Source organism: Lygodium microphyllum, chromosome 24 (genome assembly GCF_053477565.2).
Source record: "Lygodium microphyllum isolate KBCC chromosome 24, Lygodium_microphyllum_v1.1.10, whole genome shotgun sequence".
NCBI classification, from domain to species: Eukaryota; Viridiplantae; Streptophyta; class Polypodiopsida; order Schizaeales; family Lygodiaceae; genus Lygodium; species Lygodium microphyllum.
The window spans coordinates 73,870,239-73,886,794 of record NC_141158.1 but is presented as its reverse complement, the minus strand read 5'-3'; the positions used below and the strand labels follow the sequence as shown (position 1 = coordinate 73,886,794).

Sequence of the window (16,556 nt, the reverse complement as noted above, 5' to 3'; positions counted from 1 at the left end):
TTTTTCCTGAGTACCTTTGGAATATGTGCATATGGAAGGCATCCAAAGGTACGAAGGTGTCCAATAGAAGGTTTCCGGCTGTTCCAAGCCTCAAAAGGTGTAATTTTCTTCAAAGCTTTGGTAGGGCATCTGTTCAAAACATGGCAAGTACACATGAGGGCTTTCATCCAAAAACTGTGAGGTAAGCTCTTTGCCTTTAGCATACAACTGGCCATCTCCATGAGTGGCCAATTCTTTCTCTCTTCTACTCCATTCTATTGTGGAGTATAAGCAGTAGTGTACTGATGGACAATGCCCTTCTACTTCAAAAAGGAATTCAGCATAGAGAACATGTATTCTCCCCTTTGGTCCGAACGGAGAATCTTAATTTTATAACCAGACTGGTTTTCAACAAGTGCAATAAAAGCCAAGAATGCTTCATACACTTCTGACTTTTTGACTAAAGAGTAGACTCAACAAAATCTAGTAAAGTCATCAATAAAAGTCACAAAATAGTAATATCCTCCCAATGACTTTGTATGCATAGGCCCACATACATCTGAATGCACTAACTGCAATCTAGCTGTTGCTCGAAAAGCAACATCACGTGGAAACGAAAAACGATGCATTTTTCCCAAAATGCATCCTTCATACAAGTGCTCAGGATGTCTCTCCAGTAGAGGTAATCCATCTAGCATCTGCGTACGATGTAAGAGCATCAAGCTGCCAAAGTTCATATGCCCCATCCTAGCATGCCATAACTCTACTTGTATCATAGCAGGAGTAAGAGTGGATGTCAATTACGCTGACTGATAAACTAAAAGAGTATCCAACTCGTTTAACCCATGACATATAGTGCTTGTCAAGACTAAAGTCATGTGTTCTTTGCCTCTCACCATGCATCTGTCATGGTCAAATGTGACCTGCAATCCGCAACGTGCCAAAGAAGAGATAGAGAGCAAATTCTTCTTTATGCGTGGCACAAATAAAGCATCTTGTAGGCGGAGAATAGAGCCATCAATGGCTGTGAGTACAATCTCCCCAATACCTCTAACAAGGTGTGATGCATTGTTGGCACATTGTACAGACTTGCTAACTGGAGCTGCATGAACAGATGCAAATAAATCTTTGTGAGATGTAATATGCCTAGAAGCACCAGTGTCAAAAAACCAAGTACATGTATCCTCAGTAGAGCTAAATGCTTGATCTGCCCAAGAGGTGTCATAACACATATGTAAAAACAATAGTCCCTATCTGCAACAAAGGACGCGGACTTAGTAGCAATGGAAGGAGCATTAGAAACAGACATTCTTGATTCCTTTTTCTTCTCTTTGGCAATGCGCTTTCTGCACTCAGTGATGTAGTGGCCTGGCTTCTTGCAATAAAGGCATTTGTCCTTTTTGGCTTGCGTGCCCCGTTGTTTTTTGTTTGCCTGTGATGTGCCAGAAGTCCCAGAACTATGCGGAGCATTCTTCACTTGGCTGACTTTGCCCTTCTATCTAGCCATAAAAGCGTGCTCAGAGGCTCTAGCATCCACACCACTATTCCTCCCTGTTTGCTCCTCCTCTAGAAGCAAACTGACTAACTGAAGAAAAGTGATTGGTTGCGCAGCAATCCTCATGGTGAGGTTTAAGGCCGTATGAAAAGCCAAGTACGAAGGAGGTAATGAGTTCAAAGTGGTAGATATCATATGTACATCCGAATAGTACTCATCAACATTCATGAGTTGCTCTCGCAAGTCCTGAATTTTGTTCAAGTGATCCTGAATAGAATCACCTTCATCCATTTTCAATGTCTCCACCTCTTTCTTTAAGAAAGAGATGCGAGTCTCATTCTTTCCTGCAAACTTCTGCTCCAAAGTTAGCCAAGCTTCTCGTGAAGAAGCTACTGAACGAATGTGGGGGATGATTGACCACTGAACTGCCAATGCAATCAGCGACAAAGCCTGTGCATCCCGTGCATCCCATGCTTTTTGAGCAGTTCTTTGGGGAAGTGGCTGAAGTGGAGTAGGCTGAGGTGCCTGTGGTGCACGTCCTACTGGAGGAGGAGTAGCTGGAGCCACAACTCCAGGTTGAGCTTCTTTTCCACTGACATAATTCCAAAGATTTTTGGCCACAAGTACATTCTTCATCATGAAGGACCAAAGTGAATAGTTATTTCCATCCAATCTGTCCTCCTTAGATACATAGGTGAAAACATCTCGTCCTTGATTTGCCATGATTTTCAACTACCAAAAAATGCAAAAGAGCAATGTCGAAGCAGGACTACACTGGAAATCTGAAAATTTCTAGAAATTGCAGGAAATAACTTTCTGCAATTAGTGTACAGAGATGCACTCAGTCAAAACTGTCTGTTATGCACGTAGTCTAACGTGCAACACTGTACCAATAAAATCTCCAAAATTTCTTGCCTTGGGTTTGTCAAAACAATCTGTTAGTGACTGTAACTACAGTGCGTATGCCAATGTTCCCAGTAAACATAAAAGCCCCAAAAAATTTTGATGAATGTGTCCAGAAATTGCATTTAATGTGTCTCAGACATGTTTCTTGACTTCTGTGTCTGTGGTGTGGGAACCCCTACTTCCATGAATTGCAGGAAATTAAAAATTAAAAAAATTACTAGAAAAATTACAGTTTACTAGCGTAGAGCTGTTAGGCACGTGTTCGACGGGTTGATTGGCGGCAGGCGTCACAAGCGAGTTGGCGAGCGAAGCGACTGACATCGCAGGGTAGGGGCAGAGCAGGCGACGAACAACACAAGGGCGCAGTTGACGGGCGAGTAGGAAGCCTCAAGCGGGTATTGGCTGGTATAGGCATTGCTGCAGACGGGCTTGACGACTACATGCAGGCTCCATTCTCTAGCACATACAGTATGACGGATGGGAGGGGTGTGCAGCAGAGCTAACGGGGCGTCTGAAGACTGGACATGGATTGTATAGCAGGTGAGGGCCCAAGCAGGCTGGTGACTGTTTGACGTAGGAAGAAGCAGGTCGAGTTGGTGAGGTGGGCAGCACTGGCGAGCTGGCGAGCAGGGTGTTGCGAAACTGATGGGCTGTGTTGTCAGGACGTGGCCACGGTGGCCCGTACAGCAGACTGGCATGTCAAGCTGAGCAGAGGAGAGCCACTGCTCTGATACCAAAAGTGAGGGAGGACAGGATCGAAGCTCAGCATAGAAAACTAGTAGACAGTAGAGAGTGAAGCACGACACCCAATATGATAGACTGAAAGAGTGTAAGCTGAAAGTACAAGGTATAACCCTTAAACCTTAGGGTTGTAGGGGGATGTTCACACCCAAACACGGTAAGTGCTCGTAAGTATGTGTCATAAGCACATACGAAATAATACCATATGTTTGGGGAAAAAACCTCTCCTACCGAGAGTAAAAAGAGCCCCTGTGTCCTACTGATCACCGATACTCCTATGTGAGCATAGGCATAAGTGAGGCGTGAGTGAAATACCCAACAACTTCTATAGGAGTACAAGTTCACGCCCACCCAGGCCCAACGGGTAGGAAAGGTACTCCCGGGCAGCTTCCGCACTTACTCGGAGCACGCCATAGGTGCCTACGACAGGAGTGGAGGCGTATGCACCTCTATCGGTCCTAGTCCCACCGCGTGTGTACAAGACCATGGGACGATAGTGGCAGGGAGGGTTCTATGGATCAGACTGGACATTGGGGACTCATGCCTGGGAGTCCTCAATGTCTATGCCCCTACGGAGGTTAAGGCACGTAGCAAGTTCTGGGTGGAGATCGCGGATGGACTCCGAGAGGTGGACTCATGGATTGTTGGAGGAGAATTCAACAACTTGGAGGCGTTGGAGGTCCAACAGGGCAGAGACAGAAACTACCAGGGCATGGCCGCAGAGGAGCAGGAGGCGTGCGAGGTATTTCTACTGGCAGTAGGCACACGCGATGCTTGGAGAGACCGTGCCTTCCACAGGAGGGAGAGGTCGCTGGACTTCTCTTAGGGATACAGGCGGCTAGGTGGAGTCCCGCTGGAGCGGTTGGACAGATTTTATGTGGGAGATTGGGGAGGCTCTTGTGGAGGCCAGATTGGGCAGTTGGCAGACACCACATTGTCCGATCATTGCCCGGTTCTCCTGACACTGGATTCCCCAGCATCTGCCCTAGACACACAATCCTGTTGGATCCCTGACTCGATCTATAGGAGGGAGGAGGCGACGAGACAAATAGAGTAGCTTTGGACTAGGGAGTGGGGCAGGAGGGACCGGATCGCAGAGGAGGTTGCAGAGGTCCTAGCCCAATCGAGCAGAATCTGCCAAGAGGCAGCCATATAGGCCAGACAACAGAGCTGGGAGGAGGAGAGAGCACTCTGGCGGGACCTTGCAACCACGCAGAGATTACTACAAGAGGCACTAGGGGATCCCACCCTCCATGCACAGGAGGTGTGAGCGCGAGCAGCCATTGCGGGCCTAGAGGACAGACGCTTAGAGTTCTCTTTCCGCACCTCAGTAGCTTTCTGTGCGCGGTAGGGAGATACGATGTGTAGGGAGTTTTTCCAGGTGCACCAGCCTCGCACCTCAAGAGAGTAGATACGTAGCCTTCGAGATCAGCATGGGAGGACTCGTTTTAGCCCAGACGAGTTGATGGAGATTGCCATTGACAACTACAGTCGCCTTTTTCAATAGGAGACAACCTTACTAGAGGACAGTGATGCAGGCAGCAGGTCTGGGATCACATCCCGTCCCTCATCACAGAGGAGATGGGACGCTCCCTCCTAGCCCCCTTCACAGTGAAGGAACTAGAGGAGGCTTTCCATACATAGGACGGGCTGAAATGCCTGGGAGAGGATGACCTCTCTAAGGCCTTCTTTACTATCTACTGGGAAGTGGTGAAGGACCCCCTACTGATGGCCTTCTAGGAGATTTTCACTTTAGGACAGATGCCAGGGAGCCTTTCGGCAGGCCTTATCAGTCTTCTCCCCAAAGGGGAAGATCGATTGGAGCTTTCCCAGTGGAGACCGATCACCTTATTGTCAGTGGCCTATAAGGCACTGGCAAAGATGATTGGTAGGCGACTACCCTCCGTGCTGCTAGACATCATCCATGACACACAAACAAGCTTTGTCCAGGACATGAGTATCCTGGACAGAGGCTGCAAGTTTCCTTCTCTGCCTCAGTGAGAGACAGCGATAGAAGAGGAGGGCTCGTATAAGATGTGTTTGGTTTCCTAGATCTATCATTACAGGAACAGTGAACATTAATGCAAACATAAAAATTCCCAAGTTCCTAATTTGTTACTCTTCCTAACTTACGAGGTACGCAAAGTTTGTAGTTGAGAATTTTGGCTATTTATGCACTTGTTATTCCATGAAGCTGCATGTGAATGCTATATTGCCTGTTCTAACTGTGTTGTATTCAGATAACAGATTCACCAACAACTTTCACAATATAGCAAATATATGTTCTCCTACTCTTCTTCCCCTGCTTTAATGCTGCCAGTGGCCGGCTCTAGGCTCTTCAATAATTCATTTCACTTTACTGATTCAGTTTTATATGCAGGTTGATACAGCTTACATATATGCCTATGCAAAAATGCGGCTTGCACCTGCCACAGTCTCAAACACATCCAGCAGTCGAAATTCAAAGAAGTTCCAACCTAATACCTCTTCCAATACCACCCTCTCAAGAAATAATTCTGGATCTCAAAGAGGTGCACAGGCTCCTTTGAGGGAGGATTCTGGTGATCAAAGTTCCAAGTTGTATACACCAAGACCCATGCAGCGCGACAGATGGTGGCGAGATCAAGATGGTTTTCTGTTGACAGATGCCTGGGGTATGCAAGCAGAGGAGCAAAGTGCAATCGTTCCAACTGTATGGCTTCAGCAATCTGAAGAGCGAGTGCAATTTTGTGCCTATCAGCAAAAAATGCTGACAGTCATCATGTTGATGTCTGCAAATCATCCCGGTTCTGATGTGGAAGGATCGCATGTATTGAGAAATCAAATACTTGAGAAGGTAAGTTTGGATTGGATGAACTTTTTCAAGATTGACTAAGTAGTATAAGCAGTTTTGAATTAGATACGGGTTGCTCCATTCTGAAATGGGCCTGAAAAGTTATCAGCCTTTCAGGCATCTCAGAAATTAGGTGCTCTTGAAGAAAGGATCTCCAAGGAGTTGGGAGGTAGCAATGCAGCACATGTGCCTGGTTATCGTTATTTAACAATTGACTATGATAATATGATTTGTAAGGCTTCACCTGCCAACAAAGTTGCAACCCTTACAAAGGTAATATGGTAATGATGTTAGAGAACATGTTACTAGTCAAAGGAGAGGAGTTCTTAAAATGAGCTTATTCAGGTGTTACTTCTTTCATTTCAGGACTCCCTGTTGGCACTTAACAGAGTGAGGGCTGAAGTGGATTCTGCGAAGGTGAGGTCTGAAAGGAAAAACTCCCAACAACCTTCCGATCTGGAAACTTGTGTGAGGACAAAGAATAATGCATGGGTTGTGGTGAGGATACATGGAAGCAGTGAGTTATACATTGTTCTAGAGCGTGCAAGTGAGACATTGTTACTTACATCTGAGGCTGCTGAAAAGTTCAGCAGAAGGTATCTCCCTTCTTTCTTCCTCTCCCTCTGGCCATTATTTGTGTACTGATCATAAATAATTTTTGGATGGGTTAGATATGTATGTATTTGAGTCATGCATCGTGTTCACTTGCTCAAATTTAAGGTTGCTGACCTGTGAGCTGTTTTTGTGCATCCTGATTTTCTCATCTCCACTGCCCCTTGTGGTGCATATGGTGACAGTGGGTTCATCTTCTGCTGTCAGGCTGCACCAAAGTCCTGGCACTAGACAGACTTCCCTGGTGTCTATATCTGGGAATCTAATGAGGAAAGGTCTTGGGCATTCATTCACTGGCTGCTTTTCCACCTCGACTGATGGTGAATGTGCTAGTAAGCTCCATTTCTTGGCAGCAATGTTGCCATATCAGTCATTGGTGATTCTCCCTCTTTCAGCCCGACAAACTGCACATGAAAAGCTTGGTTTTTCCTTCTTTTCTCATCTTAGAATGGGAATCTCCATCTCTTTCTGCTGTTTAGTCACTTTTTCACCCATTTTCTGTACTTTTAGTTTTTCTCCTTGATTCTCAGCCCACTGTAAAATAGTCATTCTAATTCCTTTTAGATTGTGCAATTCTATGGTTTATTTTGTGCATCACCAAGCATTCCCTCCCTGAAATTCAGCTAGTTGCACTCATGGGCCCTATGCCTGTCTATTTCTTGTGTTTCTGCTCTCAATCCTTCGGGCCGCATGCTATTGTTGCAAGTTTTTCTTGTAGGCCCTCCGATGTGGCAATCAAGGGACATGTCTTGGATTTTCTTCTCTGATGCAATCTCCTGTTTGCTTTCAATGCACTGCTGTAGTTGGGAGATTTGGGTGGAGATGAGCTTGCCATGATGCGTGTGTGGAGAGGTAGAGGGAGTGTACAAGGGGAGGGGGACATTCTAATGCATTCCACTTAAAGTTTGTACCTTTCCACAGGTATTGCAATGGTGTGTTTGCCTCAGATTGAAACAGTTGCAAAGGATGTTCTTTGTGTTACGAAAGGATGCTGGAATTTATGACTTGCTCAAGGAAGCAAGACTGATTGTCTGGCACTGTGATAGGAAGCGACCTTGAATCACAGATTCTGGATCAGGAAATTTGCTAGGCAAGGAGAAAGTTTGGGACATTTTGGCAGCCACTTATTTATTTGCAATGAGATATCTCCTTGTGATTCTTGTCTTATTGGTGATGAAGTAAATAAATCTGAAATAGAGGCAGGTTATATAGAAGGAAGCTTCATTCTTGTAATTTGCATGCTGGCTGATGAGAAAGTTACTTGGAAGAGCGTCTGTGAAACTTTCATATGTTTGGTAAGTGGAAGTAATGAAGCAGAATTCTGTCATATAATGAATTACATTCACAGTGCCCCAAATATTAAAAGTAGTCTTATAACTTATGATATCCAATCTCCTTGATAAAGGAATAGATACATAGAGATCCATATTGCTTGATAAAATATGGAGCATGGTTGTATAAAATATGCTAAATAGTTAACAAATAAAGAAAGTTAATTAAAAAATATTATATGAGTTAGATAATGAAGAGACATACATATGCAAACTTCTTATCATATAGTGAGTGAAGTGTTGATCACCCCAAGCTTCTGTCATTGCCTTTTTGAAAAGGTTCAATTGGTTTTTAAAGTATTTAAGATCATCATTCCATTCAGTTTTATCACAATAAAAGAATATTTTGTCTAGTGTTTCCCAAACATTGGCTTTTCTATTCTATCATGACTCCTTAGAAGTGGTTAAGGGTCTAATGTCAAAAATGAAGTACTGTTACTAGAAGTGCACCATTCATGACTTCCCAACAAAAAAAAAAACTCAATCAAGTGAAAAGTTGAGCCACAAAAACTACATGCCAGTGGACCATGCAATAGTCGTCTTAACAAATGAGATGAATAGTGAATATATGATTAAATCCTAGTTCATCAATATGTTATACCTAGCTTCTATAAGAACTATAGCATTTGTAGTACTTGAAAGATGCATAGACTTTTGGAGTGTGTTAGGGCTTAATGTTGAAAGATGCAAACTTTTCAAGTGTTTTAGGGCTCAATGTTGTATCCAAGTTTTGTAAGACCTATGGCATGTACAGCACAAGTTCTGTTAGGTCTTTCTTAAGCATGTTAGGGATTAATGTTTTGAAGAGTGTTAGGGCTATTGGATATATCTGTTACATATTCTAGAAATTTTGAATGGTCCTTATATACACCCATTAGTCCCTCTTCTCTTAAGATAGGTAGTATGAGATTGAATGTTCATAGTTGCGTGCAATGATACCTTGTAAATTGCATTCCTAGAATGGTTAATCACTACTTCAGAAGAAGTGACTAATGGCCTTGAGGGTGCAATCACTTAGAGTGTGTATATCATAAGGGCAACATATATCTAGAACTCTAGTTTTATTTTGAATTTTGCAATCAATTTTTATGGTTGTATGCTAAATGGATGTCCCATTCAAAACAAGCACTATCTCTATGAGATATAATGATGAGTTTTAGTTTATGGTTGTATATGGACATGGATCATGATAGTCATGCGCAGTATGGACAAGCAAAGTGATGAAATATTAAAAGTTAGTAGTGGACTTTTAATAAGCATAAATCATATTTTTGGTTTGCTAGGATGGTGTGGTAAGGTTAAATATTGTTAAATGTTTCATAAATGGTACAATCATACCTTGGTTTTGATACCAAATGAGTTAAGTGCTACCTTTCTCAAGTATATGTAGGTCTTAATAATTTAAAATTAGTAATGGTTGTGCAATTAGTCCAATCCAAATATCTAGTATGGTAGCAATGAGTTTGTACAAAATGAAAGGCTTAAATTCATGCATGCTTGAATGCCAATGTCTTCATTCACAAACATCTCCTAGTTCTTAAATGATGGGCTTCAATCACCAAGCTCATATTGACATATAGTATAGTCCTATGCATTTGGTAGTTTGATCTTCACAAAAGCTCTTGGAAAGAGTAATGTTTTGATTTAATAGATAGCTTGGTTTTATCAAGTTGGTACTTGTTAACTTTATAGTCCTTTCATTAACAAGGTATTATCTCAACCTTCACAAAGACCTTTCGAAAAATGTATTGTATTGCATCAAAAATAATTTTAATTGAGCATGTTATCTATTTTTTTCACCCTTAAAAATGATGCAGAAATGTGATGAAAGAGAAGTGAAACCCAAGAGGAAGAAGCTTGGCAGTGAGAGCTATGGCGGATGAAGAGCAAGAGCCAAGAGAGACTCAAAAGTGGAAACTCCAACAATCACAATGTATGGCCGGGTCTTTTCTTTATTCAAACTATCACTAAAAGAATAAAGAATAAGTAATTGTGACGGGCGTCCATCACTTGCAATGTGCAGTGGTGGGTACTGTCAGTGTAGTAATACATGGGTAGCTAGGCGGAGACGCCTTTACCCCTAACAACCTTTCACTTAAAGGTAAATTTGCCCTAGTGAGAGAGAAAAAAGAAAAGACAGTATAACTGGATGAGGAAAAGGTATCATCTCATCCAATGCCTATCAATCTCCTAAGGAAGGCAAAGCGCTTTATAGTGAGGCTTTCGTGAGCAAGTCTACATGATTCTACTCAGTCGAAATCTTGATAAGGTCAACAGACCTGTTTTCAATGACCTCACGAATGAAATGATACCTCATCTCAATATGTTTCGTCTTCGCATGGAAAACCGGATTCTTAGCCAACTGAATGGCACTCATAGAATTCGAGTGCAATGTAGGCATAGTATCTGTCATACCAAGGTCCGCAATCAAATGGCCTAACCAGATAGCGTCCTTGCAAGCTTCTATGGCTGCAATATACTTGACCTCCGTAGTAGAAAGGGCCATACACTTCTATGCTCTAGACATCCAAGAGATAGTCCCTCCAGTATAAGTGAACACATAGTCAGAAGTGGATTTTTTACTATCTGCATGTCTTGCATAATCAGAGTGTGTATCCCACAACTCTTGTATTCCGGTTGCCATAACAAAGACACATATTTGCTGTGCCTTACAGGTACCTCATGATACCCTTCACGACATCCCAATGTTTCTTGCTAGGTGTAGCCATATAACGTGCCACAACCCCAATTGCAAAAGCAATATCTGGACGGGTAGCTATCATGGCATACATAAGACCCACTGTTGATGCATAGAGAATCTTGGTCATCTCAGTCCTCTGCTCATTTATCTGCTGACAATTAACTTGTGAAACCTTCACATGAGAAGGTAATGGACAGCCAATAGGCTTAACATCCTGCATGTGGAAGCGCTCAAGGACTTTATGAATGTACTCCCTCTGTGACAGATAGAGTAGTCCTTGAGATCGATCGCGTATAATGTACATATCAAGTATATGAGAGACATGTCCCAGATCTTTTATCTCAAAGCTTTTCTTGAGCTGAGCCTTAAGAGTATCTAGCTCCTCATGAGCTATCCCTACTAAAAGCATGTCATCCACATAGAGTACCAAAATCAGTAAAGAACTGTCACGGGCTTTCTTCGTGTGTAAGCACAGATCCATAACACTGCGGTTGTAGCCCTGTGACTGCATGAATGCATCAAACTTATAGTACCATTCCCTAAGTGTCTGCTTCAAGCCATATAGACTCTTTTTAAGCTTGCACACTAGGTGTTCCCTGCCAAGGTTTGCAAAGCTTGTAGGCTGCTCCATGTAAATCTCATCATGCAAGTTTCCATGTAAAAAAGCTGTTTTGACATCCATCTGGTACAAGTCCAGGTCAAGCTGTACAACCAAGGCCAAGACTAAGCGTAGGGTGATCATCTTGACCACATGAGAAAAGACTTCATCAAAGTCAATCCCATGCTCCTGCTTAAAACCCTTAGCAACCAATCGAGCCTTGTATGCCGGCTTGGGGTGTCCAGGGGTACTTTTTAGCTTGTACACCCACTTGCATGGCAAAGCCTTTTTACCTTGAGGTGAGGAAACCAATCCCAAGTTTGATTCTTATGCAATGAGTCAAGCTCAGACTACATAGCCCTCTCCCAAGAGTGACAATCATCCCTACACATAGCCTCATCATAAGTTAGAGGTTCTCCTGCATTTGTAACTAGTACATAATCCATAGAGGGCGCAAAATGGCCAGGAGGTCGTCTATCTCTAGTAGAACACCTCAATCCAGGCTCTGCGGTCTGACTAACATCCTGTCTAACATCAACATATCTAGCATCTGGGCCATTAGCATCAGGTGATGCTGCACGCTGTCTAGCTGGCCGTGGAGCGGGCTGAACGGGAGTAGGTGGCTCCTCTTAAAAGATAACTCTGCATACTTCAACCACTTTCTCAAGCTGCATATGCATTTTGTTCTCATGAAAGATGACATCATGGCTACGGATCACTTTCTTCGGCTGCAGATCCCATAGACGATAATCCCTCTCTCATATATCTCCATAGCCAATGAAAATGCATTTGACACTTTTAGAATATAGCTTATTTCGTTTTTCCTTGGGTACATGGCAAAATTTTTCGCATCCAAAGACACGCAAATAATCATAAGAGGGGAGACTTGCTTGCCCATACCTCCTCTGCAACCTAAAAGTCAATGCCATTGCTAAGTGACCTGCTAATGAGATGCACTGCAGTAGTAACTGCCTCGGCCCAAAAGTGATGCGGTAAGCCAGCCTGGCTAAGCATGCTATGGACCCTTTTTTGAATTGTCATATTCATGCGTTCAGCCATACCATTCTGGGGTGGGGTGTAAGGGGCGATCAATTGATGCTTAATACCCCACTTATCACAACACTGCTCAAAAGCACGTGATACATACTCACCCCCATTATCTGACCTTAAGCATTTGAGCCTTTTCCCAGACTGGTTCTCTGCCAATGCAAGCCAACGTTGAAATGTGTCTAAGATGTCTGATTTTCTCTTTATGGGATGAGCCCAAACCTTCCGTCAATAATCATCTATGAAAGTAACAAAGTACTTTGCTTCACCAAGTGACTGACAAGGCATGGGCCTACATACATCTGAGTGCACAAGAGCCAAGGGCTCACCCATGTGTTTCTTACCAAACTTTTTATGCATATTTTTAGTCTGTCTGCCATACAAACAATGATCACAAGAATCAAAATGTGAAGAGTCAAAAGACAGAAGATACTCCAAAGCACGGAGCATTTTCATTCCTTTAAGAGACATATACCCCAAAAGAGCATGCCAAAGAGATACATGGGGAATAGAACCCATAGACAAAACATGATCCAATGTAGCTCCAGATACAAGAAAGGGATAGAGGCTGTCAGACTTGGCACCTCTTGCAAGAACAAGCCTCCCATAAGTAATCTTCTATGCAGAGTCTCCAAAGGACACAAAATACCTTGCATCCTCAAGCTGTCCAATTGACATAAGGCTGCAAGTCAACACAAATACATGGCATACATTATGCAAAACAAAAGAACTGCCAGAAGGAAACTGCAACGTAACATCTCCCATACCCACAATATCAAGAGACTTGTCATCACCAAGACGCACACAACCAGACATGGTACAATAGGTATGAAACCAATCTCTACAGGGTGTCACATGAAAGGACGCACTCGAATCCAAGAGCCAGCACTGCATATACATAGAATATATCTCAGAAGTCTGTAAGGCATCGCATGCAGATATAATCATCATCTGAATCAGTGGCCTTTAAGACATTAACCTCTTCTATCTTCACACTGGACTTTGCAGGTACAGTACTACGCTCATAGGACTTTTCTTGCACTTTTTCTTTTTCTTTTTCCTTGCGCTTATCATCGCGCATTTTATGGCACTGCGGCCTAATATGTCCTTTCCCACAATAATGACAGGTAAGATCAGACTTCCGTCCACGAGACTTACTGCGACCACGTGACTTGGACCTGGACTTCTGAGAGTCCCTGCCCTTATGATCATTATCATGCCTGTCATTTCTGCCACCTCTAATGGTCAATGCATGTAAAGAGCGGGAAGCATCATTGTTTCTCATGTTGACTTCCTCGGTCAATAAAGCACTCTCAACATCTTTGATTTTTAGCCTATCAAGCTTATTTATGCATATGGCAGTACGGAATACATCCCATGATTCAAGCAAGGTGTCAAGCAAAAACAGCGGGTGCAAGTTGTCTTTGAACTCAATACCCTATGACAACAGACTTTTCATGATAGCATGAAACTGACTGAAATGAGATGAAAGAGAGGTCCTCTCCTTCATGCGAAGGTCCATTAACCGCTTCAGCCAATACATATGTGACACAGGACTCTGCTGCGCATAGAGCTCCTGAATCTTCTCCGTTAAATCTCATGCACTCTGAATTTCATCTTCAACAGCATTATGACGAATCTCTTTTGAGTGACAAAATAATGGTAGACTTGCATAGCTCATCAACTTCCATCCAAACATCGTCATCCATATCCTCAAGTTTAACACCCTTGAAACACAAGGGTTTAATTTGCAACTTCTGCACCAAAACCTGCCATATTTGGGACTTCCAATACTCATAGTTGGTACCATCCAACTTGGCAATGTTAAAGAGAGCTGTATCTTTCAGATGACCAGCCATACTGTCCCAAAGCAAAGCAAAAAAGTAAAAATTGCATGTTGCTGTAATTAGCAAAAAATGCACTAGAATCACTATTAAAACTTGTTGAAATGGTAGATTTCACCAAGAGAAGCACCTGTCTATCAAATATGACCAAGATAATATCAAATAGTAAGCATTACCCTCATAGAAGTGTTCAAAATCTGCAGATTTCAATTTGCTGTAATAAATGACGGCAGTATATAAAACTATCCCAAAATGAAGCGATCACTTATACATGTCACTGCAACTGCCAGGTAGCAAGATACATCCAACAGTGAGTTTCTAGGGGCAAGAAGGTACCAAGAACTGTCAAACCAATCACCTATCAGGCAAGAGACATCTCATAGGTCCAGAAGTCATGCGCGTAATGGGTCTCGAGGTAAGAGAAGAGACTAAGCACAAGCAAAGCTGATAGAGCAAGAAGCTCAATACATAACCATCCAATATGCATACAAAAATGATAGACCTATGACAGAGATAGGTGCCTGCCTTAATAGGCATATCAAATTAGCCCACTACATACAAACTGCAGACATAAAGCTCTCAAGAGAGCAAATGCATGTAACTGTCCCACAAGCTTACCGAATATATCAAGAGGCTCCCAGTGGAATTGAAGTCAAATGCAAAGAGAGCAAGCAACACTCCAATACATCAAATACATAGCATCAAATATGCCGAATCCCAGTAGGGTACATCTGGAGCATAAATCCCAAGCTATCTCAGACCCGTAAAGCATAAGCGTGAAAGCATCCAAGGAGCATGTAACTGACAACCAAAGGGAATGCCCAATAGATCCAAAATTCTCAAATACATCTGAAGAGGAAGTTCCAAGTAACTATTAAGCATGGGCAAACCAAGTGGCATCCATATCTGACCAAAGCATAAATGCAAGAAGCCTAAATATCAAGTAGTGACAATAGGTATAGACTGGTCCAAAGCATGCCAACTGAAGCCAAATGCCAGTGAAGAACAACCAAGTCAGAGCTTAATACAAGCTCAAAAGTATTCTGGAACCAAGAAGAAGCATTTGACAACCTCCAAATACATTGGTATGATCATTCAAACCTCTAGTGAGCACCCCGTATCCATGAACCAATGCATACACGAAGTAAATGAGCTTCAGTCCACCATATTATAGCGAGCAATTTACTGTTATATGAAGCTCAAACGATCCTCAAATTTGCTTCAAATCAATCCCAAAGCATAGACATAGCATCCCATAACAACCGGACATCAATAGGCATCAAACGGGCAATTCCAAGAAGCATTAAACAGTAAATGTCAAGTGTGCCTTGTTTTGACAATCATGGGACTGTGTATACAGCGAAGGGCTGAAGAGGGAAGCACTCGAATCGGTCATCAAGAGTCAAGTACCAATGCCGGGGAGTCAAGCAATGCTCAGAAGGTTGCCAAGAGTGCCGGGAAGCGGAGGAGGAGCAGGAAGATGTCATGGAGCAGATCATCCCACCTCCCTAAAAATGTGTTGAAAATTGTGTTGGTTGTTCCTGGGGGCTGGGGGATCTTCAGCCCTCGTGGCCACTTGGCAATGTCAAGGGGGCTCCAATGTAGCCCGGGAAGAAGTCGATGAAGGTGAGAAAGCTTGAGAACGAGGCGGGAGATCAAAATGTACCTGTAAATGAAGTGCCATGGCTGCCATTGAAGCTCGGGTTGAAGCTCTTCAAATCCGGGCTGAAGAGAATGCCGAGCAAGCTCCAATGCCTTTGCTTTGATACTAGTTGAAAGGGAAGTGAAACCCAGGAGGAAGAAGTGTGGTGGTGAGAGCTATGGCGGATGGAGAGCAAGAGCCAAGAGAGAGACTCAAAAGTGGAAATTCCAACAATCACAATGTGTGGCCGGTCCTTCCTTTATTCAGACTGTCACTAAAAGAATAAAGAATAAGTGACTGTGACGGGCGCCCGCCACCTGTAGTGTGCAGTAGCGGATACTGTCAGTGTAGTAATACACGGGCGGCTAGGCCAAGGCGCCTTTACCCCCAATACTACGGCTGTAGCCCTGTGACTACATGAATGCATCAAAATTATGGTATCATTCCCTAGGTGCCTTCTTCAAGCCATATAGACTCTTCTTTAGCTTGCACACTAGGTGTTCCTTGCCAGCTTCTGCAAAGCCCTTAGACTGCTCCATGTAAATCTCATCATGCAAGTCCCTATATAGAAAAGCAATCTTGACATCCATCTGGTACAAGTCCAGGTCAAGCTGTGCAACCAAGGCCAAGACTAAGTATAGGATGGTCATCTTGACGATAGGAGAAAAGACTTCCTCAAAGTCAACGCCATGCTCCTGCTTAAAAACCCTTAGCAACCAATCGAGCCTTGTATGCCGGCTTGGGGTGTCTAGGGGTACTTTTTAGCTTGTACACCCACTTGCATGGCAAAGCCTTCTTACCTTGAGGCAAGGAAACCAATCCCAAGT

At 43.2% G+C, this 16,556-nt stretch overlaps 1 protein-coding gene across 2 annotated transcripts in view; it reads left to right on the top strand.

The window, feature by feature from the left end:
• LOC148015246 (vacuolar fusion protein CCZ1 homolog A-like) overlaps window positions 1–8,029 on the top strand; it is a 117,004-nt gene extending 108,975 nt beyond the window's left edge. The window contains exons 7-11 of one of the 2 annotated variants that reach the window (XM_087665076.1): window positions 5,502–5,957; window positions 6,072–6,227; window positions 6,321–6,550; window positions 6,774–6,898; window positions 7,488–8,029. In XM_087665076.1, the coding sequence (XP_087521202.1) occupies window positions 5,502–5,957; window positions 6,072–6,227; window positions 6,321–6,550; window positions 6,774–6,898; window positions 7,488–7,570 (1,050 nt within the window). In that variant the 3' untranslated portion in view covers window positions 7,571–8,029. The remainder of the gene's footprint in view (window positions 1–5,501; window positions 5,958–6,071; window positions 6,228–6,320; window positions 6,551–6,773; window positions 6,899–7,487) is intronic. The other variant, XM_087665077.1, reaches the window with a different exon arrangement.
• Window positions 8,030–16,556: the final 8,527 nt, after the last annotated feature.